At 40.9% G+C, this 25,463-nt stretch overlaps 1 protein-coding gene across 2 annotated transcripts in view; it reads right to left on the reverse strand.

Moving 5' to 3' along the window:
* The window catches only part of CACNA2D3 (calcium voltage-gated channel auxiliary subunit alpha2delta 3), a 1,019,762-nt gene that overhangs the window by 449,073 nt on the left and 545,226 nt on the right, over positions 1–25,463 (reverse strand). For both annotated transcript variants that reach the window (XM_029052259.2, XM_029052258.2), the window contains exons 10-11: positions 24,427–24,516; positions 16,891–17,004 (exon numbers count right to left, since the gene is read on the reverse strand). In XM_029052259.2, the coding sequence (XP_028908092.1) occupies positions 16,891–17,004; positions 24,427–24,516 (204 nt within the window). The remainder of the gene's footprint in view (positions 1–16,890; positions 17,005–24,426; positions 24,517–25,463) is intronic.

Genomic DNA, 25,463 nt, shown 5'->3' on the forward strand with positions numbered 1-25,463 from the left:
CCACATGGGGCTCACAGTCTTATTCCCCATTTTATAGATGAGATAACTGAGGCATGGAAAAGTAAAGTGACTTGACCAAGGTCACACATCAGACAAGAGGAATAGCCAGGATTAGAACTGAGGTCCTTCTGATGCTCAGGCCCATGCTCTGTCAAATATGCACTGTTTCTCTATGTTAAGATGGTGCATAAACCCAGTCAAAAATCTTATGCGGCCCAGTATATCAGTCACCCAGTTGGTGAAGAGGTAGTGACACCGTCTAATAACAAACTTGACATCTGAGAGGCTTTATTTATAAACACACTGTTCACTTTGAATGAGGAGGGGGACAAGAAAAAGGTTTCCTAAAAATTGTTTGCCTCATCCATACCAGGTTCACCTCAGACTTCACCTGATAATGCTAAAGCAAATCAAAACCTAGGAAATGCAAAGATAACACATCTGTGCAAAGAACATCATGAGAACAATAGCTGCAGACACTGACACGGATAGCTGCCCTTGTTGCACTTGAGCTAAGTAAATATAAAATAAACATCAGAGCATTGAATGATTACTCATTTTTCTAAAGAGGTCTTCCATCTTTTGAATAAAGGCTCATAGGTTTTAGCTTTGCAGTCAAACAACTGCCTGTCTCAAGCCTTCCTAAATCTGCCCAGAGGCATTAGTGAACATCTAATGACCCTATGGATACTTCTACAAGTGAAGGGCTATGCCACAATCATCTGTGCATATGTCTTCACCGTGATTAACAACAATGAGGAGAAAGAAAGGTTATGAAGGATCTAGACAGATTCACCCAAGCAGTGTGGTGTCCAGCTGTCTTTATGGCTGTGAAGCCCAGACCTATCAGACACCACAGTTGACTTCTACAGCTTTTCCTCCAACACTACCAGTATGCAGTTCTCAACAAGTGGCAAGACAGATGTCAAGCATGCTATCACCAGCAGCACTGAAGCAATTTCTCACCATGTGACATCTTTACTGGGCAGGACATGTGAAGAGAATGAACAACAACAGGATACTCAAGGAGCCGTTCTATGATAAACTTAGAGAGAGAAACTCTAAGACATACTTTAAAGACCCAGTGAAGAATATCCTCTAACAACTAATTGTAAATACTTTTATGTCTATTTCCTGTTAGCGTGTAAGCTCCTCATGGGTATGGCCTGTGTCTTGTGCTTCAGTTGTACTTTCCCGAGCATGAATTCAGTGCACTGCTCCCAGGGAGTTTTCAATAAATACCACAATTATTACTCTTACCTCTGCCTACTCTTACTACTCTTACATAGTGCAAATGGGATTGTTGGCTACATATTAGCCTTATTACTGACAAAATCTCACTGTTCATGTCCAAACCAGAGAATATCTCTATATAGCCATTAGCATATGAACCTACAAACTCCTACAGCACCAGGCAATTGGCATAAGGCCAGTTTACACAGCAGGGTGGGCTTCAAAGTCCACCTTAAAGTGGAGTACCAATCTATTTGAGTGGAGGGGAAGTAAATGAGGTTGCCTTTTCATCCTTGTTAATCAAATATTTTGGTTCCAGAAATCCGGCTTCACATCTGCTCCAGGAGAGTTGTGCTATGATCAAATCAGGAAAATGATTATGCAAGGATAAGGATGATAGATTTTCTTCTTTCTCCTCCATCATGAGGGACCCTCTTATGGTCTTAAGGGTACTTCAATTCAGCTAATGCATTTTGGCAGAAAAAAATATATCTTTCTGATCCCACCAAGACAAAGAAGAAATAAATCAAGGACTATATGAACCCCATTTCTATCTGTTTTTAGACTGTTCAGAGGCAGGGCTTCTGTCTTCAGGTGCCAAATTCTTGGGGACAAGGAGACTTTACCCCCAACTAACTTTTGGGGAAGGATATGTGGTTGCCTATCAACCTCCGCACAAAACAAAAACTTCTCACTCTAGGCTACAAGGCTCTCCATCACCTTGCCCCCTCCTACCTCTCCTCCCTTCTCTCCATCTCCTGCCCACCCCGCACGCTCCGCTCCTCTGTCACCTACCTCCTCACCATTCCCCGTTCTCACCTATCCCGCCATCGACCCCTGGGCCACGTCCTCCCACTGTCCTGGAATGCCCTCCCCCTCACCTCCACCAAACTAATTCTCTTCCCCTCTTCAAAGCCCTACTTAGAGCTCACCTCCTCCAAGAGGCCTTCCCAGACTGAGCTTCCCCTTTTCCTTCTGCTCCCTCTGCTGCCCCTCTACCCCCCCTTCACCTCCCCTCAGCTAAGCCCCCTTCCCCCCCCTTCCCCTCCCCTTAGCACTGTGCTCGTCTGCTCATTTGTATATATTTTTTATTGCCCTATTTATTTCGTTAATGAGATGTACATCACCTTGATTCTATTTATTGCTAATGTTTTAATGAGATGCACATCCCCTTGATTCTATTTATTGCTATTGTTTTTGTCTGCGTGGCTCAGTGGAAGGAGCACGGGCTTTGGAGTCAGAGGTCATGGGTTCAAAACCCAGCTCGGCCATTTGTCAGCTGTGTGACTTTGGGCAAGTCACTTAACTTCTCGGTGCCTCAGTTACCTCATCTGTAAAATGGGGATTAAGACTGTGAGCCCCACGTGGGACGACCTGATTCCCCTGTGTTTACCCCAGCACTTAGAACAGTGCTCGGCACATAGTAAGCGCTTAACAAATACCAAGATTATTATTGTCTGTCTCCCCGATTAGACTGTAAGCCCATCAATGGGCAGGAACTGTCTCTATCTGTTGCCGATTTGTACATTCCAAGTGCTTAGTACAGTGCTCTGCACACAGTAAGCGCTCAATAAATACTATTGAATGAATGAATGAATGAATGAATGAATATGTAAGCCCTAGCTAACCTGCCCCCAACTTAGAACCATAAAAGTTCTATAGAGTTAGAACCAAGAAGTTGATACTATCTTTTTCTCCTTGCCAGCAGGACATGGCCCCAGTCACATCTGCAGTAGCATAATGTTTTTCACCTCCTTAGGCGTCAGGGTCAGGCAGGAAGCCTAGAACCCCACAGGAGTGAACTTTCTGCCTGCTTCGCTCCTGATGTTTAGAGGATTCTCTGGGGACCAGGAAGGGGTTAAAGTTCCAGATTTGCTCTGAAGCCACTGCAGCTGCCCAGTGAAATCAAAATGAAAAGTTGGTGCCCTGACTAGTCTTATTGCTGACTGCAGTACTACCACTTAAAAATTGATTGATAATTGATTGATACTCTCATACATGTGAATAAGTATCAGTATCTAGCTATGAAAAACCATTTCCTCCTTTTCATTCCATAAACAGACAAGGGTTTCTATTGGATTTTAAAAATTATAATTGTTGTTAAACTGTCTGCCCCCAAAACATCCAGTTTCCAGAGTCCCTGGGTGGGGGTGGGGGTGTAGGGGGGGAATAAAATTCTTTTTGCATATGGATGTAACAACTACTTAAGAGAAAACATTTTGTCCCCAGTGGCCACTCAAATACCATCCATTTGAGATTCTGGATTTAAGAAGAGTCTTCCTTGAAGCTCTAAAATGTTCACAGTATGATTTTTCATTACCCAACTCGGCTGCATTATGTTTCTAAAATGCGACAATGACGCCAAAACCTTAAAGGGGAAATCTGTCCAGGTTTCAGATTTTCATAGTGTCCGGGGTGGAAACATTTTGAATAGAGATTATCCTAACTAGCAACCAAGCTTCTAAACCCTGTAAAATGTTCTCAGCACCCACAGCTTGAAACAAGTTGGCAAAATATCCCTTCTGCATCCATATTCAGGGGTTCTCTCTATAGCCAGCATTTCAATTCAGTTTTATAATTCAGATTACAAATCTGATTCTATTTTTATAATAGGTATGTCAGAGAACAGTGAGTGAAAGAGTCTCTGTAATTACAATGATATTCAATGCACTTTAAAGCGTTCTGGATTTTAATCACAATTCTTGCTTGTTTCTTCAAGATAGGACTCCCCAAGGAAGATGATAGAACATTTGGAAGTGTCTAACAATAAACTAAAACTTTTATTTTTAAATCCAGGGAGAAAGTTTTAAGAGCTTTGTGGGAAGTTCTGAAGTTAGGCTTAGAGTTGAATAGAAGCCGATGCACAAGTTCATTCTACACAAACAGAATTTACTACCTTATTGACTTGGCTCAACAACCTGCCTCATATCTTTTTTTAAAATGGAAATAATTAAGTAGAGAGTAGAGGAGAAGATAATATGATGATGATGACAAAAATCATTCTAGTATTTAGAATGCTCAGACAGCCCCAGGTATTATCAGTTTTTTAGCAGACACTCACTGTGGGAATATGAAGATTTAGCTTATGGAGAATATCAAGTTTTCCAAAAGTCTATAAAAAGAAAGGTGCTCTTCTGAGCATTAAAAGGTACAAAGGTGATGTCTCTTCCAACACAATAAAGGAATTTCTCAAGTCAGATATTGAAGACATGGAAGATTATGAGAAAGTAGTTTGTTCACTATCACCCATTTTGGATATAGAAAGGGGAAGGGCTCAGGCTATTTTCAAGCAGTTGCATTAAAGGTACTGAGACTAAGTGGTCCCTTGCATTGTCTGGAAAACTACACAGTGTATCCAGAATGTAAGTCCAACTGCTGTTTTGGTAACATTGCAAAAAGCTCAAACATCATGGATTGCGAAGGTGTTTTCATAAGAGTAATCAGAACAGAAAATAAGAGTGAAGATTGGAAGGTGACTTGAAGTCACTGAGCCAAGTGGCCCACTGGACTGGTAGGCTAGAGAAAGGCAAGATGAAACAGGGTGCACAGAGAAGCAGTATGGCCTAGCAGATAAAGCATGGGCCTGGGAGTCAAAACACTTGCAATCCTGGCTCTGCATTTACATGCTGCGTGACCTCAGGCAAGTCACTTCACTTCTCTGTGCTTCAGTTTCCTATGTAAAATGAGAATTCAACACCTGTTCTCTCTTCCCAATGGACTGTGATCTCCATATGGAACAGGTACTGTGTCAGGCCTGATTATCTTATATCTACCCCAGTGCCTAGTAAATTACTTGGCACATAGTAAGCACTTAAATACTGCATTATTATTATATAATTATTATATAACAGTAATAACAATAATAATTACATTTCTTGGCACATAGTAAGAACTTAAAGAATTCCATAATAATAGTGATGATGATGATGATGATTGTTTGAACTCACGGGCCCAAACTGGCATCATGCTCTATTAATTTTTTGGAAAGATGGATCCCTAGGTTCATTTGAAATAGAGTAGTAAAACAGCCCCCTTCCTTGTCTCCACACCACACTGACAGCAAAAGTGAAATAATCTGAAGTAATATCAGAACTATAAGCATATACACTCATTGATATAAATCTACATACTGCACATATATCAATTTTTTTGGTAATGTTTGTAATTAACTTTAACCACACTGGCTTGATCAATAACATGCTTAAGCTGTGACTCTACATATTTTTTATTTTGACTAATTAAAATATAAAAAGCACATTAATAAAATAGTAATAAATTGTGAAGGTAAAGAGATAGATGGTAGAATTCTGTATTTCTACATATTTTAGTATACTTACAGCTTTATATTCCTGTCAGATCATGTAAAAAACTAATAATGATTCCATGTCTGCACATATTTTACTTGGCTATTGTCTGAGCTCACTCATCTGCCACCCTCTCCCATCCAAATCTGTCCTCTGCCTCTACTGAGGCCTATGGTCTCTCTCTTTAAATGGTATTTGTTAAGTGTTTACTATGTGCTAGGCACTGTACTAAGGGCTGGAGTAGATACAAGCTGGCCAGGTTGGAGCCAATCCATGTCCCACATGGGGTTCACAGTCTTAACCCCCATTTTACATGTGAAGTAACTGAGGCACAGAAAAGTAAAGTGACTTGCCCAAGGTCACACAGCAGACAAATGGCAGAGCCAGGATTGGAACCCAGGTCCTTATGACTCTCAGGCTTGTGCTCTATCCACTAGGCCACACTTCTTCTTAAGCTTCTTCAGCAATCAAATATATTTTTCCCATCCCTACACTTTCAGTAGCCTTCTAATCCTTAGATATGAGAGTCTGCACCTTCAACTGTGCCATCTATTGTAGCTGGGTATCTCAATTCTTCTAGCCCCACCAATTTTCAGTCCTAGGTCTCCCCCGACCCCTGCACAAAGCTCTTTCCTCAACTCTTGCAATCACGGTCAAAATGTCTTCTTTCACACTAAAACTGTCCTACTACAGGCAAAACAATTCTATTATTTCTCCAGCATCAACTCCCTTGCCTAATGTCCCCATCTGCCACTCTAGTCTTTTACATGTTTTCTAGAACCTTAAATGCCTTAATGTTCATTCTTTCCTTTTCATTTTCAAAGCCCTCATCAATAAGCTATAGGCCATTAGACACAAGTTCCTCAATGGAATCTGTCCCCTTCTCTATATTCATCTCCCTCTTGATAATCTCATAATGTTTTCCACTTGCTCTTGCCAACTCTCTTCAAGGGCATCTATTATCTGAAATTTGCCATCTTTACGCTACTGAAATCTTGTTTACCAGCATTTCCAATGAGTTTTTATCTGAGTATATCTAATGGTATCAACTCTTTTCTAATTGTTCTTGATCTATTTGTTGCTTTTGCCTCAGTTGACTCATCTCCTCTAACTGTTTTATGGATATAGTTTACTTCTGGTTGACATCCTACCTCTCTTACAGTTCCTTCTCAATATCTTGTACTGGCTTCTTTTCCTCGCTACACACTTTAAGCTTCCATCCCTGAGGCCTCAAATCTGGGCCCTTTACACATATCACTTTATTCTCACTCTCTTTGGGATCTCATTAGCTCACATGGTTTCAATTACTACTTCTGTGTAGATGACTCCTTAATCTACATCTTCAACCCTGAATTCTCATGTACTACTTAATCTCATATATCTTCCTGCCTGCATGCTCGCTCCCCCGGATGACACAGCTGCATCTAAAACATAATACAGCTAAATCTGAACTCAGCATCCTTATAAGTAAATCCTGTCCTCTTTCTATCTTTTCGCCATTGAGGAGAAGATTGAGAAGGAAGTTGAGGAGTTCCTATTTGGAGAGATTGAGCTTTAGGTGCCAGCAGGATAGAAACATAGCGATGTCTAAGAGGCCGGAGGAAATGTAAGATTCCAAAGAAGGAGATAAGTCAGGGCTAGTGAGGTGGATTTGGGAATCATCTGCATAGAGGTGTACTTGAAGCCATGAGAGCAGGTGAACTCCCCAAGAGAAGAGAAAGGGACCTAGAACAAAGTCTTAAAAGACACTCAAAGCTAGGGTTTGGGAGGCAGAGGAAGAAAAGTCTAAGAAGGATTATCCAGAGAGGTAAGGGGAGAGCCAGGATAGGGCGGTGTCAAAATTATCAAGGTAAGACACTATTTTCAGAAGGGAGTTGACCATGTTGCCTAAGGCAACTAAGAGGTTAAGGAGGACAGAATAGAACATGAGAAAAGGGTAAACTTTTGACATAGATATAGCGAGTGGGACCACCTTTTCATGGGATCAGGCTACTACAAAAAAGGTCCCATAATGCCAATACCTCCTGTAGAGCTGGGCCAAAATGACCAGTCTAAATGACCCAAAATATTTAGAAAGCTAAGTAACACCACAATGATAAATGTGAATGAAAATGCTTCAAAGCCTATCAGTAAGTGAGAGGTCAGGGCTGGAGATGTAGACTTGAAAGTCATCCACATAAAGGTGGTAGCTGAAACCATGTGAACTAATGAGATTCCAAAAAGAGTGACTGCAAAATGCATGGCATAGTGGGTACAGCACGGGCCTTGGAGTCAGAAAGTCATGGATGGATTCTAAACCCAGCTCTGCAACTTGTCTGCTATGTGGCCGTGGGCAAATCAATTAACTTCTCTGGGCCTCAGTTACCTCATCTGAAAAATGGGGATTAGGACTGTGAGCCTTATGTGGGACAGGGACTGTGTCCAATTCTATATCTTTGTGTCCATCCTAGCAGTACAGTGCTGGGCACATAGTAAGCATTTAACAAATACCATATTTTTGTTTTTAATGAGAAAGGTAAAGGACCACATCTAAGCCCACAGGAATAGATACTGGAGCCCTGGGAACATTAAGAAATAAGACTATAATGCCCACAGTTTTGAATCTGATCAACATTCCTTCCAGACCAACATTCTGTCTTTAACATTGGCAACAAAAGACACATGTGAAAGATGAACATAAAGATTACCATCCTTGTGATTAGGGAAAAGCCATCACCTAACATAAATCTCTTTAGGATATCTAAAGTTCTTACTTTAACAGCCAAGAGCCCATTTGAGGTGTTCAGAAATCTTGAAATTAATGATAGGTTCACAGCTGCCCAACCTGTAAAACCTCAGGGGTAAGGAATGACATACGTATAAAGAGGAGACTTTTTTTTAATCTTGGAGCTGGAAAGGGAAGGCATCTAGTTCTGGGATTTGATAAATACAATTCCAATGGTTGGTCCATCCATCACCCTTCAGGATTTTGTATATTTTAATTTGTCTCCTCTAAGCCTTCATCTTTCCAAATTGTAGGGTTCTAAATTTTTCAGACTACCATAGTACAAAAGTTGACCCATTCCCCAATCTCTTTAGTTTCTGTTCTTTTCTATTACATTTCTAACTTCGTTGCTTTTTCTTGAAAGGCTGTGATCAGAACAGCAAACAGCACATTTAGCTCTTTAATGATGGTATTTGTTAAGTGCTTACTATGTGTCAAGAACTGTTTAACAAACAGAGACTTCTCACTATTGGCTTTAAGGCACTCAATCAGCTCTGCCCCTTCTATCAAACCTTGCTCATCTCCCACTATTACCTGGCCGGCACACTTTAATCCTCTATCATCAACCCTACTGTGCTTTGATCTTGCCTCTCTTGCTGTTGATCCCTTGCTAACATTCTCCTTTACCTAGGACTCCCTTCCCCTTGATATCTGACAGATTCCCACTCTTACCATCTTCAAAGCCCTACTAAAATCATATCTTCTCCAGGAAGACTTCCCTGGCTAAAGATCACATCTCTCATCTCTCCAACCTATTCCCTCTTCCTTATGCATTGCCTATGAACTTTGGTCCATCTCCCCTAAACACTGATACTCACTCCACTCCCACCTCCACAAGCACTAATATAGACATCCTTACACCCTGTTGCATCATTTATCGGTAATTTATTTTAATGTCTCTCTCCCACTAGTTTGTAAGCTTCTTGATGGTAAGGATAATATCTACCAACTATTATACTGTACTCTCCCAAGTGCTTAATACAGTGCTCTGTGTTACAGAGCAGTAATTACAGTATTCAATCATATTTATTGAGCGTTTACTATGTGCAGAGCACTGTACTAAGCACTCTGCACCAAGTCAGCACTCCCTAAATTCCACTGACTGATTGATATATATACACACACATACAAACACACACATGATTTGGGACTGAAATTTAGAATTGGAATGATTTGCTCTGGATGTTCCATGTGATCAAGATGGTTGTCATAGTTGTACTTATCATCAGGAATAGCTGCAGCTATCCACTCTGACCTTTAAATCCAATGCTACCTCTCGTCTACTCCAACATATTCAGTGTCATTTTCCCCTTCCAAATTCAGATGGGACTAAAAGTAATGCCAAAGGAGATCCAATTGTAACAGAAATGACTGTGATTTTGAACAGTGCTGCCAAAATTGCAAAATTTTCATTCAATAGTATTTATTGAGCGCTTACTATGTGCAGAGCACTGTACTAAGCGCTTGGGATGATCAGGTCGGCAACAGATAGAGACAGTCCCTGCCGTTTGACGGGCTTACAGTCTAATCGGGGGAGATGGACAGACAAGAACAATGGCAATAAATAGAGTCGAGGGGAAGAACATCTCGTAAAAACAATGGCAACTAAATAGAATCAAGGCGATGTACAATTCATTAACAAAATGAATAGGGTAATGGAAATATATACAGTTGAGCAGACGAGTACAGTGCTGTGGGGAGGGGAAGGGAGAGGTGGAGGAGCAGAGGGAAAGGGGGAAAAGAGGGTTTAGCTGTGGAGAGGTGAAGGGGGGGTGGTAGAGGGAGTAGAGGGAGAAGGGAGCTCAGTCTGGGAAGGCCTCATGGAGAAGGTGAGTTTTAAGTAGGGTTTTGAAGAGGGGAAGAGAATCAGTTTGGCGGAGGTGAGGAGGGAGGGCGTTCCAGGACCGCGGGAGGACGTGGCCCAGGGGTCGACGGCAGGATAGGCGAGACCGAGGGACGGTGAGGAGGTGGGCGGCAGAGGAGCGGAGCGTGTGGGGTGGGTGGTAGAAAGAGAGAAGGGAGGAGAGGTAGGAAGGGGCAAGGTGATGTAGAGCCTTGAAGCCTAGAGTGAGGAGTTTTTGTTTGGAGCGGAGGTTGATAGGCAACCACTGGAGACTTAAACCACTTGTTTAAGAAGGGGAGTGACATGCCCAGATCGTTTCTGCAGGAAGATGAGCCGGGCAGCGGAGTGAAGAATAGACTGGAGCGGGGCGAGAGAGGAGGAAGGGAGATCAGAGAGAAGGCTGACACAGTAGTCTAGCCGGGATATAACGAGAGCCTGTAGCAGTAAGGTAGCCGTTTGGGTGGAGAGGAAAGGGCGGATCTTGGCAATACTGTAGAGGTGAAACCGGCAGGTCTTGGTAACGGATAGGATGTGTGGGGTGAACGAGAGAGACGAGTCAAGGATGACACCGAGATTGCGGGCCTGAGAGACGGGAAGGATGGTCGTGCCATCCACGGTGATAGAGAAGTCTGGGAGAGGACCGGGTTTGGGAGGGAAGATGAGGAGCTCAGTCTTGCTCATGTTGAGTTTTAGGTCCCAAGCCATTCTAGGACTATTTCTTTTATCTTAGAACTGAGAGATGGTTTTGTTCAATCTAGTCAAGTAATTTTTGCCTACATTGCAGAAGTCTCCCAAAAGCAGATAATCAACCTAAGTTATGTTGTAGCTTGCAAAGGACTTCAAAATCGTAGTGTTGTTCTTGAGAACTAATAATTAAAGAGTGGAAATGTATGATTTCCACTTTGAAGTATTTCTACCAATGAAAAAAAATCAATTTAAGAACTGCCAGACAATAGTCTAAAAAGGACATACAATTTGCTTTAGTGATGCACTTTGCTCATAATCTCAGTGTTCCAGAAACTAGGGAGATTGCTAAAAATCTACAGAAAGCTTGCATACTTTGAAATGGGAAAGTGGAAGACATGGATTTATTGTCACCATTCTGTTCTCCACAATATAACAATCTAATTTCACCTGATCTGTGTCAACCTGTCCATTTTGTTTCACCTTCGCTTTCAATATTTATTTACATACACATTGAACACACATCACAATTTAACATTTTGTCATGTCATAGTGGAGAGGACAGAGGTAAGAGAAAGGAGTGCTGTTCTGGATAATTCTTTTGGATTACATGGCCATTTAAAATATGGTTCTGGAAATAAAGGGTCATAGATATACATGCAGATGTTCATTAGCTACACAAAATAAGCACTTAATAAATACAATTGAATGAATTCAGTGCTTTTTTCTAAAAAAAAATCCTAAAACTGTGAGACTCGAGATGAACTGCAAGGGATTAGGCAGATGGGCAGAAAAGGAAAATTCTTCAATTATATGGATTCCAAACACAGAAACTCAGGGACACTGAGCAGCTTCTTGGTAGTGGAATGACAAGATGGTTCTTTAATAAAAATCTACCTACATCCATGCTTCTTCTTTCTTGCCTAGATACTTGCTCTCCTCTGTCTTCCCTTTTTTTGCTGATTGTTGATAGAGTTTACCACTTTCCTCCACAATAGAGATCCTATTATCCTATTAGGATGATTGTTCCTAGACTTTTTTAAAAAAAATCTCTTCTTGTACTGCATCTCAGATTAGCAATTCAGTTTTTTTTGTGATATTTAGCTTCAGGTTCTTGACCAATCACTGTTAATATAAAATAAGCATACTATGCACACAGTATCTTGCAAGATTCAGATGAAGAACTGATCAGTCACTAACGCAATGATATAAAGTGATATCGTTTTGGGAGCACAAATTTGGAGATGGGGTGGAGCCAAAAAAGACCAGGAAAAGAAGACAGAGAGAAAAGAGATGGGGTTAAGAAAGGAGGGAGAAAAAGAAGGAGACAAAAAGGGAAAAAGGGAGTGAATGAATGAGAGAAAATTCAGAAGACAGGGAAAAACAATAGAAATTCACTTTAATGTTTTGTGAAACCTGGATGAAACATCAACTGAAGCAGCTCAAAAGGAGAAGCACATAAGCAGCATGTGTAGAAATATGAAACCTCTCTATTACCAGCTGCAAAAGTCCACGCATCAGCGGATAAATGGATTTTTCATTTGTTATTGGTTTGGTTATCCATCTGTATTAATTATTTACATCTGCTCTTTTGTTATTCAGTATTCTTCAATTATATCTTCCTGCCTTGCTCATTCAACTGTAAGCTCCATAAGGAAAGGGATCTTGTTTTATATTTATTTTGTATGTTCCCATATCTTTACTTGGGCAAAGCATTGTCAATCGCAACTCCTACTGAATTAAGTTGCTAACAGAGCAGTGGCTGAAGGTCAAAGGTTGGGGGGAGGGTAGTCGTAATAGTATTCATTGAGCATCCAGGATGCAATACACTGTACTGAGTTGTTGGGAAATACAAAACAAGCAAGTAACATATTTCCTGTCCACAAAGAGCTTACTCTATAATAGGGCATGAAATAGAATAAAGGAAGTAACTCACTGTTCAGTTGACTAACATACATACAATGTGCCTCACTCTCGTCTCTCTCACTCTCAACACTTTACTCACACCCTTCCTCCTGCCTGGAACTCACTTCTCCTTCACATCCAGCCCACTACTCTCCCCATCTTCAAAGTCTTCACAACTCCTCCATGAGGTTTTTCCTTACTCATCTCTCATTTCCCTCCCTACTCTCAATCAATCATGAGCTACAACATTTTAATCAATCAATCAATGGCATCTATAGATCACTAATTGTGTGCAGAGCACTGAACTAAGCATTTGGAAGAGCACAATAGAATTGGTAGACATGATCTCTGCCCACAACGTAGTGGGGGAGACAGACAACATAATAACCTCCAGATAGTGAGAGCCAGAGGGTATAAGGAGATGTACATAAGTTTGGTGAGACTGGAGTGAACAGCAAAGTGCTAGGGGGTATAAATGCAGAAAGGAGGGAGGATAGGGTGTGGAGATGAGAGGTTAGTCATGGAGGGGTTCCTGGAGGAGATATGATTTAAGTAGGGCTCTGAAATGGAGACAGTGGGCATCTGTTGAATATGAATGGGGAGAGATTCCAGGCAGGAGGGAGGATATGAGCAAGAGGTCAATGATGCTCTCATTGACAAAAATAGGGGTGGGATTTTAGGCAGGCAATAAATGAAAGGACCACTGTTGCCTGTCAGATTTGTGGAATGAGGGGGTTTCAGGAAGTGGGAACCTCATGAGTGAGGGAATGTGGGTGGAAGAGAAAAGAGCAAGGAACAATCAGAAAATTAGCTTGAGACGAGGTAAAAGAGAAAACTACAGAGTAACAGGCAAAAAGAGCAGATAAGTAATAACAGTGGCATTTGTTAAGTGCTTACCATGTGCCAAGCACTGACCTAAGCGCTGGGATGGATACAAGCAAATTGGGTTGGATGCAGTCCCTGTTCCACATGGGGCTCAGTCGTAATCCCCATTTTACAGATGATGTAACTGAGGCCTAGAGAAGTAAAGTCACTTGCCCAAGGTCACACAACAGATAAGTGGCAAAGCCAGGATTGGAACTCAGGTCCTCCTAACTTCCAAGCCCATGCTCTATCCACTAGGCCATGCTGCTTCCTTAAGTGTTAAGATAATAATAATAATGGCATTTGTTAAGTGCTTACTATGTGCCAAGCACTATTCTAAGCACTAGGGGTGATATAAAGTAATCAGATTGTCCCATGTGGGGCTCACAGTCTTAATCCCCATTTTACAGATGAGGTAACTCAGGCACAGAGAAGTTAAGTGACTTGCCCAAAGTCACACAGCTGACAAGTGGTGGAGTCAGGATTAGAACCCATGACTTCTGCCTCCCAAGCCCATGCTCTTTCCACTGAGCCATGCACCAATGTTGTGCAGGGTTCCTCACTGCTCCTCTTGTTACTACCATGCTCCCTGCTCTTCAATTCTGGACATTATTTTCGTTACTTATGCCAGAAAGAAGTACATAAATAACAGCCTGCCATCCTGCTGCAGCTACTAGCCTATCCTATCACCCCACTAACATGTCACGTGGCAGTTTGGTGACCAAATTTTCAAGAACCTTCCCACTTAAAGTGAGGTCACTTTACACTGATGATCATTGCACCGACATATTGTATTAAAAACTGATTTGCATAGGATCCCTTGCCCACACTCCAGCCTCTGGCCTCCATCCCCCTTTATATCTGACAGACCATCACTCTTCCCACCTTCAAAGCCTCATTAAAATCACATCTCCTCCAAGAGGCCTTCCCCAACTAAGCCCCCATTCACCCAACTCCCTGTCCTTTCTTTGCACTTGAATTTGTATCTTTTAAGCACATGATATTTATCCCATCCTCAGCCTCACAGCACTTATGTAATAATATAATGACAACAATAATTGTGATATTTGTTAAGCACTGGGGCACTGTTCTAAGTGCTGGCTTTTTTTAATGTCTGTCTCTGCCCTAGTCTGTAATCTCCCTGTGGGCAAGGAACATGTCTACTAAATCTGTTGTATTGTACTCTCCCAAACAGTCCAACATACACAGTAAGCATTCAATAAATAACCTTAATTTGATTGATTGATTGATTTAGCTTCTGGCAGCTCCTGAGATGAGGCAAGGGGAGAGAGATTCTTATTCTTCATCATTATTTTTTTTAATCAGATGAAAATGTCCTTTCACTTCATTTCTCCTTCTTGACAATGCTTTAAGTGTGGACAATGAAATACAACCTCATAGACCTCTGAAACTTCCAGGATCCTGGATTCAATTAATCCATGAGAGCACTTGGCATGAAATCAATATTGCTCATCGTGGAAAGATAAGTCTAGGCTTGTGCTTTGTCTGAAAAATTATGATCTTGGATAGGCTACACGCACCCTCATTTTATTCCTCCTAGTAAGGGCAAGATATTATAAATAACAAAATTTCTATCTACTACTTTTTGAATACATCTATGCAGACTTGATTTGAATAGCTTACTATGTGATCTGCATGTGATTGAAATCCTTTGTGTTCATGTATCTGCACTTTAAAGACCCCATTCAGTCATTTCATATTGGTCCTAAATGAGATCTTAATGCTTCAGAGCAGCTTGCTAAATAGTTTCCTAAAATCATTAAGCCACAAAAATTCTATTTGCCTTATGACATTTGCATTGGCTCTCACCGCAGGTATCGATGCCAGCCTCTTCTCCTCCTAACCATCCTCATTTCCATCCAGACCTCTTAATGTCATTAGGATAAGTTAACAGAAGCACCTATCTACACTAAGTTTAACCAAGAATTCCCCCAAAATAGAAATTTCCCTGAAAACCAATTTCCACTACATTTTCTGGGGAATTAGGAGACTTTCACTTTGCAGCAAACTGTACAATTTTTTCCCCTCATAATCAGAAGACATAAACTCAACTCTCTGTAAAGTCTTCCACCACACTCACACGACCCAGAAAGGAATAATTCACAGGTAAACAAGAGTCAGAAGACCGCCTGAGTTTCAGCAGATTGCCTGAGTTTTCAATACAAACCAAGAAATGTGTGACCTTTGTTCTCCAGGCCCCTACCATCCATGGCGATAAATCATATCTTTGAAAAGACATGTTCACCATTTATGCAATTTGAGGACTTTATAGGGCTCTATACAAAAGATTAAGATGGCACTAATTACAGTCCTTCAGTGGTCTGAAATGATGATCATCTAATTTACTACGAGGGAGGTATTTGGGCAAGAATATTATGTATATGATGTGATTAGCAATAAATAAGGTTAGAAAGTACATATTAAATGGGAGAGTTCTTGTCTCATGACACAAATAATTTAGCCAAATAATAATAATTAATTATATTAATTATGGTATTTGTTAAGCACTTACTACGTGCCAAGTACTGTTCTAAATTCTAGGGTAGATACAAGCTAATCAGGTTGGACACAATCCCAGTCCCACATGGGGCTCATCCCCATTTTAATCCCCATTTTACAGATGAGGTAACTGAGGCACAGAAAAGTTAAGTGACTTGCCCAAGGTCACACAGCGGACATGTGACAGAGCCAGGATTAGAACACATTACCCATGACCTCTGACTCCCAAGCCTGTTCTCTATCCATTAAGCACTGTTTGTTAAGCATTTATTATATGCTAGTCACTGTACTAAGCACTGGGGTAGATAGAAGCCTAGATTCAATGGCAGATCTAGAATCATTGGCATTGAATGGTAAATGATCAGTGATGTGGTGAAAACAGTGCTAAGGTATTTTCTGTCAGGATTATAGGAGAGTGAACAAGCTGAGTGTTGCTGTTTTCAATTCTCTCTTGAAATATAGCCTGTGCCTGTAAGAAGAGTTTTGCTTATTTCTCCTTTTATTCAATAGTATTTATTGAGCACTTATTATGTGCAGAGCACTATCCTAAGCCCTTGGAATGTACTAATCGGTAACAGATAGAGACAGTCCTTGCCCTTTGATGGGCTTACAGTTCAGAAAATCATCTTAAGTAGTGTGAGTAGCTTTTGGGTCATCTAATAAATAAGAGGCTGTGGAACTACCCAGACCCAAAGCAGTATCTGAAGCACATTTGGAAGTTACAAATGAATTATTCTTGTTTTAAGACTATACATGGGTCTCAAACTACTTACCTTCCGGTCCGGCCAATTATACTTGGCGAAGATTGTATCATAAGTATCCACGGCCCCATCAGTAATAAGCATGATAGCCTGACTGCAAATACTCCCTTGTCCTGTGTGGTTGAACTGTGAAAAGAGAATTTGGTGAAAGTTCAATACACGACTGAACGATGTATCAAGAGAGTAGCCTACAAAAGAACATAGAGGGAAACAAGACGCCAAATAAAACTATAAGATTATTCTAAATCATATATAATTTTATAACAATTCACATACAATAATTCAGGCTGTATTAAAGCAATAAAAGAGTCATGGGAGCATATGTAAAAGGTGTGTAGCAGGTGGCAAGTAGTGGGAAAGTAGAGTCCAAAAATCTACACCTTTTAGCATGTACAGCTCTTCAGAATGTGATCCTCATGAAATGTAACACTTTTTTTTACATTTATAGATATTACTAAACAAAGGCTCAGGATAAAATGATAAATCCATAAGGGCAGCCTCCTAAACACCATTGTTCTATAGGGTAGGATTGAACAGTGTGAAACAAAATGTTGCTCTCCAAATAACTTGTTATAAAGGTGTGAATTCATAACCCCTGATCAGAGCCATAAAAAGATCCCTGTTGCTTTCAGCTGTTGGCCCGGTAAACTATTGTCTTACATCTATATGCACTGCCTGCCCTCCTCCCACATTTATGCTATCACTCTTTAAACATGGGTCCCCATCATGGCTTCCCTACCTTTCTGCCTCACTGAACCATCCCAAAACCCTAAATCTGTCTCCATCTCTGCTCCTCATCCTGCTACTTTGACCTTGTGCTCTGAAACTCCAAATGCATCCCACCCACCCTTCCCACTGCTGTCCATGCAGCATCAATCACACTTCAGCCCATACCACCTGCGTCCCATAAAGACCTGAAATTGTTCCAAGGGTTCTATTCCATCCCTATATGGCTTTGGTGACCATGAGTAGTGTGGGCTAGAATGGGACTAACACTAAAGAGAAAGGAACGGAGTGGGGCAGGCTGAAAAAAAATAGAGGAAGGGTGAGTTCAGGGTATCAGGGCAGGTGGTCAGTGTAGTACGAGCTGGTATGGACAGATGGGTTCTGGGTTTCAGGACAGTGTGGAGGAAAGATCCAATAGGGACACATACTTGAAGGATAATGGGAAGACCTGGGGCAGGGGAGAGCAGGATGAATATACCAAAAAACACACACAAAAACATGAAAACATATGGTCTGCCAAGGCAACAACAGGGAGATCTTTGTTGTTCTAGATGGTGATGGCTAACAAATAAATACATCTGGCTGCCTTAGAATCACAAAAATCATACATTACTTGGACTAGGAGACACCCACTGAAGTCTAAAGGTGGCAGGCTCAAGACAAACAAAAGGAAATAAAACTTTTTCTCATGGTGGGTGTTAAGCAAATGGAGTTCACAGCCATATGAAGTTGTGAATACCCTTAAGAAGAGTTTGACCAGATTCATAGATGGAAGATTCTTAATTAAGCTAACCTAGATGACCAATTTAGCTCAGGCAGCCTAGGATTTCTCTAAGCTGCCTAAGAAAGTTTAGGAAAATACACAAATGTCATAGAATTGGCATGTCCTGGTTTATCTGGTCAGCATATGTTGCACTGACTCTGGTAGCTACTGCTGACTTGATTTGATATATAGCATTTATTGAACACTGCACAGAACACGAACTAAATGCTTGGGACAGTAGAGATAATAGACATGATCCCCGCCCTTAAAGAGCTTACAACCTTGAGTGTACTTCCTTACTGTCAATCATATTTATTGAATACTTACTGTGTGAAGAGCATTGTACTAGCACTTGGGAGAGTACAATATAACAATAAACACATTCCCTGCCCACAAGCTGCTTATGGTCTAGAGGAGAAGACAGACATTAATATAAATTAATAAATTACATATATGTACGTAAGTGCTGGGTGGAAGGGGAATAAAGCTCACCTCTTCCAGGAGGCTTTCCCAGACTGAGTCCCCCTTTTCCTCTGCTCCTCCTCCCCTCCCCATCACCCTGACTCCCTCCCTCTATTCTACTCCCCTCCCTGCCCCATAGCACATGTATATATATGTACATATTTATTATTCTATTTATTTAGTTAATGATGTGTACATTTATATTGATGCCAGTCCACTTGCTTTGTTGTCTGTCTCCCCCCTTCTAGACTGTGAGCCTGTTGTTGGGTAGGGATTTTCTCTATTTGTTGCCGAATTATACTTTCCAAGCACTCTGCACCCTCTGTACAGTGCTCTGAACACAGTTAGCGCTCAATAAATACGATTGAATGAATGAATAAATACGACTGAATGACTGAATGGAGTGGGAGAAGAGGTAAAGGAGGGCTTAGGGCTTAGTCAGCAAAGGCCTTTTGGAGGAGATGTGCCTTCAGTAAGGCTTTGACACTGGGGAGAGAAATTGTCTGTAGGATATGAAGGAGGGCATTTCAGGCCAGAGGCAGGACGTGGGCAAGAGGTCACAGGAAGATAGATGAGATTAAAGGTCAGTGAGGTTAGCACTAGAGGAGCGAAGTGTGTGGGCTGGGTTGTAGTAGGAGGGTAGCAAGGTGTGGTAGGAGGGGGAAAGGTGATTGAGTGTTTTAAAGCCAATGGTGAGGAGTTTCTGTTTAATGTGGAGATGGATGAGCAACCACCGGAGCCTCTTGAAGAATGGGGAAACATGGCCTGAATGTTATTGTAGAAAAATGATCCAGGCAGCAGAGTAAAGTGTGGACCGGAGTGGGGAGAGAGAGGAGGCTGGGAGGTCAACAAGGAGGCTGATACAGTAATCAAGGCGGGATACAATAAGTGATTGGATTACATGGTAGCAGTTTGGATGGAGAGTGAAGGATGGATGTTCAATACATGTTTAAGTTCTGAGGCATACTGAAATTTGTAATGGGTTGGCCCACAAAACAGGGGACTGTAACACTATACACCTCTCTCATGGTCACTGAGGAAAATGCTGTCCCAATGTCCTGATTTCTACAAAATTAACATGAAGTGCTTATGGCAAGGAAATTGTTAGAGGTCTTAGATAGTGCACATGGATGGAACTCAAGGTGAACAACCCTATTATGGCTCCTCCAAGCATTCTCTCATTTCACTGTCAAAAACAGATAGAATACTGGCCTGCCATAATATAGCATTTATCATGCTTTTTAATCTTAGCTGCTATACATCTTATAATCAACCCAAAGTTGCCAACCATATTGAAATTCACAGAGTCTATAAAAAAAATTTAAATTGGTTGTGACTGTAAAGCTCTCAAAATTTTTTGGTAGCCACACATTTAGGTAGCTGCTTCACAACTTTGCTGCAGGAGGAATCTCAGGGGTGTCAGTGACCTCGCCTAGACACCGCCATCACTTCACTCAGCACCTGGATGGGGCACTTTTGTCAAGTCTGGACAGCTGCTTAGCCCATCCCACTTGGAACACCTGTTCTATCCTGCTTTTGAGCTCAGCATAAATAGTTTGAAAGTCAGTAATTCATACTGTTTGTAAAATGCACTCTTAGCAGTTGGCAATCTTGTCACTGCCTCCTAATTGGGGGTGGTTGCAGTTTGACCTGCTTCTCACTTCTGCTATAGCATCCTGCAATGGGACCTAGAACCCCTCTTCTGACAGCCCTGCATGGTTCCAGGTGCTTTGTGGGGACATTGATAGTATTTGTTAAGTGCTTACTATGTTCCAGGCACTGTATAAGTGCTGGGGTAGATACAAGATAATCAGGCAAACAGTCCATTTCCCACATGGGGCTCACAGTCTTAATCTCCATTTTACAGATGAGGTAACTGAGACACAGAGAAGTTAAGTGACCTTCCCAAGGTCACAAATCAGATAGGTGGTGGAGTCGGGATTAGAACCCAGGTCCTCTGACTCCCAGGCCTATGCTCTTTCCACTAGGCCACACTGCTTCTGTTAATATTTGATAAGCTAATGAGTTAAAATCACCCATCTGTTCATCAGATGCAAGGGTTAGCAGAACCAAAGCACTCTGGAGGTGGGAAAGGGTTGGAATTTAGCTTGATTCACCTGCTGCAGACTGATCTGAGTTTCCTTTTTGCTTCTAGTGCTTACTAAAGACAGAGAATAAAATGTTCTTACTGCTTCCCTTGATCTCAGAATACTCATTTACAGTTCGAAGCTGCAATTTCACTTTAGAAATCCTTCAGTTCTCACATGTAAGACTATAATTTCAAATTTTGCTTAGCTTTGGTGGAAATAGGTGCAAACATGTGGAAGCAACAGAAATGGGCTTATAAACCTACAGAATTTCACACTAAGAAAATTTGGCCACCTATTATTCTCGTAGGGGAACAAATTGGCCTCCACATGATTTTGGATTCAGTCATAGCTGCAGGGCCATTGTAAGGGAGGTTCAACCAATACATTTTTTGAGGGTACCAGCACCTTTTCACCAAGAAACTTAGGGCAATTATATATTAGCTCTGCTTATGGCAGTACAAACCTTTACATCAGAGTTCAGCAAACCTGGTTCATTGCCATCACCATCATCACTGTCATTTCCTTCACCCTGAGAGTTTGGGGGGTATAATTCTTAGGTAGGGGGTCTGTCTACTGGAAAACAATGCTAACTTTACATAACCCCTAAATGCTTGGGATATAGAACTTTTCCCCATCACCACTTCTTACTTCTGCTCTAGCCTCCTGCAATGGGCCCTACAGCCCCTCTCCTAACAGCCCTGGATGCTTCCAAATGCTTTGTGGGGACAGTGATAAAAATCCAGGAAGGGACACTGTGGGAAAACAAAGCTCTTAGAACCCAAAAGTATTAGAAAATAATTTCCCTGCAGCTTATTGGAAAACTATTTTTGCTGGAAAGATTAATTAAATTAATATGAAGTTATTTGAATAAAGGATATTGGTGGAGGTGGACTGTCTTCAGTTTTAGACTGTGAGCCCACTGTTGGGCAGGGATTGTCTATATCTGCTGCCAAATTGTACATTCCAAGCACTTAGTACAGTGCTCTGCACACTGTAAGTGCTCAATAAATACAATTGAATGAATATTTTAAAAGAATTTTACTCTCTGCCTAGATATACATTATTCTATTCCATGTGATAATTTGCTATTTGAGTATTTTGAAGATGCAATTCAATTCAAATGATTTTATGAGTAACATATCTTCAAATGTGTGGAGAACCTTTCTATTGAATAGCAAGAGTGATGAAAGTGTTTTCCATAAAAATAACAATGACAAGGCCCATATGATGAACTACAATTAACTCAATGATTCATCAGTTAACAGTGAAATTATAATGCATCCTGACATTTAGAGCATTTGGTTTGATTAAAAGCCTTTGAAATGTCACAGAATTTTATTTAATTGGCTAAGAAAAATAAAAAGGTAATTACTGCACAGATCAAATTCATCGCCAAAAAAGATAATTGCAGTTATCACATGACATGATAGTTGCTAACTATTGTACCAAGTAGTTCTGTGTTCTTGCCGAAGCTAATGACTATTGCATAAATCACTGGTTGGAAAAAGCTTGGAAGTAGATTTGAATGTCCTGTTCAAGGATATTAGTAATGATAACCTGAGTGTTTATGTGACCTGACCAAACACTGAAACTGAAAATTTTCATCACTTCAAGATAAAATTGACTCAGTTTAATTACTGTAACCCCTGAATCACTTAAAACTTTAGCCAAAATTTCAATAATTTCTCTCTGAGAGAAACAGTTTTCAGAATGTTCTGTGACACCCTTTGCTAACTGCAATTTACATATATTTAAAAGTCACACCGGGAAAGTAGAACATAGTAGATAGAATAGATAAATCCAGCTCTTCACGGGAAATAATGTACCTTTAGGCTCAGAGGTTCCAGTTTATTTTTTTAAAGAATATCATAGAAATATTTCTATTTATGGATGGAACACATATTCACTATTGTAAATGCTTAACCTTGAAACGAACTTTAAAGCAGTTTATGGAAAGATTTGGGAACTCTATCTTACTCTCTAGGTCTTCCATTTTGGTTGTGCAAAATTTTCAATTATCCTGGCCCACCAATTTTTAGGTTGGTTGAGGATGTCTACAGGGGTGAAAACTGCTGACTGGACTGCAGTATCCAAGGTCTAACTGTGAGTAACAAAGTGAATCAATGTCTTTTGTGGCTCTGGGCTTACTTGGAGAGGCATATAATAATAATGTTGGTATTTGTTAAGCGCTTACTATGTGCCGAGCACTGTTCTAAGCGCTGGGGTAGACATAGGGGAATCAGGTTGTCCCACGTGGGGCTCACAGTCTTAATCCCCATTTTACAGATGAGGGAACTGAGGCACAGAGAAGTTAAGGGACTCGCCCACAGTCACACAGCCGACAAGTGGCAGAGCTGGGATTCGAACTCATGAGCCCTGACTCCAAAGCCCGTGCTCTTTCCACTGAGCCATGCTGCTTCTTCCATTCCAATCACTAGGGGACTATTTAGGGACCTCACAGGATTGCAGTAAGAGAAGTGAGCACTGAAGGAAAGCTCACTCACTCTAATCAAATCATCAATCAATCACATTTACTGAGCACTTTCTGTGCTCAGAGCACTGTACTAAGCCCTCGGGACAGTACAATACAAAGGAGTTGGTAGGAATAAAAAAGGGCCCAGACTGAGTGCAAAGGAGGGATCTGTTACACATCATATATCAGTGCATCAGTTTACAACTGGATTGGTGATTGATCACCACTATTTCTGCATGAGTTGAAAGGGCTCCAAGGAATATCATTTCTCTGGAAATGTGCCAGGTGCCTTTGTCAAATGATTAATATAAATATTGAACTGGATCCTAAGAGGGTGTTAATCACTTTCAAACATGCTTAAGTGTCAGAAAGCCCCAGGTTTCTATCTTTAGGGGCAGAAACTAATGAACTGAGAGTTCTGCACACAGTAAGCACTCAATTAATATGATTGAATGAATAAATAGGCATAGTGAGAGCATGTCCTGAACCTAGACATTAGGAAAAGCTAAGTTTTCCAGAGGCAAACTGGCAGATGAGAGTATCCTGATGGTTGTTGAGTGTTTTAAGAAGAATCGAATCAGAGACAACTGTCCTATTGGATCCAATACTGCATTCATAGTGGACATTTGTGTTACAAATTGATTACTAATTCTACAAATTTTCTTTGGTCATTTAAATATTCCTAAACAGGACATGCATGCTGAAATTGTTCATGACTACCTGAGTTCTAATCCTGGTCTTGCTACTTGTCTGATATGTGACCTGGGGAAAATCACTTAACTTCTCTGTGCTTCAGTTACCTCATCCGTAAAATGGAGATTAAGACTGTGAGCCCTCTGTGGGACAAGGGCTAGGTGCAACTTGATTATCTTGTATCTACTCCAGCACTTAGTACAGTGCCTGGCACATAGTAAATACTTAACAAAGAACATTTAAAAAAAAAATCTTACAATTAATACTATGGCTGCACATTACCAGAATAAAAATACATTCTAAACAACTCCCTGAATGGCAAAAAATAATTAACAGCTTACATCATTGAGCATGTTGAAGGCCTCATTCAAAGCTATGTCCAGCATTCCAATCCCTTTGGCAAAAAGCTTGTCAAGGTGTTCCCTGAAGTGCTGAAACACAAACAAAGCAGATGGTTACAATCCCTCCCACATTCAAAAATTCCATCATAGCGTACATAATCACTGTCCAAATCAAAGGTAGTGGTACTTATGTACAAAAGGTTTAAGACTAAACTCTTCTCAGCTTTACACAACAGAATGCTGTGAAATGGAAAAGTTACAATTTATATGAAAGTGTAGAATACTTTTTAGCTTGGTTACATTCAAAAATATTGGTTAACTGTCCCAGAAATTTCAGTTCTGGAAGAGGTGGGGTAAAGAGTAGCAAGGTTATTAAGGTGGTCACCATTATACTGTTTCTCCAAATATCCCGTTGCAATTGTTGAAGGCAGAATACTTGGCTGGATGGATCATTGGTCTGCCCAGGCATATTTCTCATGGTTTTAAAGACTATGGAAGTATAAAAGTCCACAGTCAATTAGAACTTTGTTGACTGGTGTGCCCTGATACTTCAGGTCGTGGGTTCTAATCCCAGCTCTGTCACTTGTCAGCTGTGTGACTTTGGGCAAGTCACTTAACTTCTCTGTGCCTCAGTTACCTCATCTGTAAAATGGGGATTAAGATTGTGAGCCCCATGTGGGACAACCTGGTTACCTTGTATCTCCCCCAGTGCTTAGAGCAGTGCTTGACACACAGTAAGTGCTTAACAAATACCATTATTATTATTATTGTTCATGAATATCATCATGGCTGTATATCATGTTTTGGTTGGTTTGGGAGAGGAAGGAAGGCATGAGGGGCTGGTGGGAAATCCAAATGGAAAAATCACTGCCAGGTTAAAGCCTTGGAATCTTTATTTATTTTAAATGGTATTTGTTAAGTACTTACTACGTGTTAGGCACTGTACTAAACACTGCAGTGGATACAAAACTAATCAGGTTGGACACAGTGCATGTGTCAAATGGGGCTCACAGTCTTAATCCCCACTTTGCAGATGA

This window comes from Ornithorhynchus anatinus, chromosome X1 (genome assembly GCF_004115215.2).
Source record: "Ornithorhynchus anatinus isolate Pmale09 chromosome X1, mOrnAna1.pri.v4, whole genome shotgun sequence".
Classification (NCBI taxonomy): Eukaryota; Metazoa; Chordata; class Mammalia; order Monotremata; family Ornithorhynchidae; genus Ornithorhynchus; species Ornithorhynchus anatinus.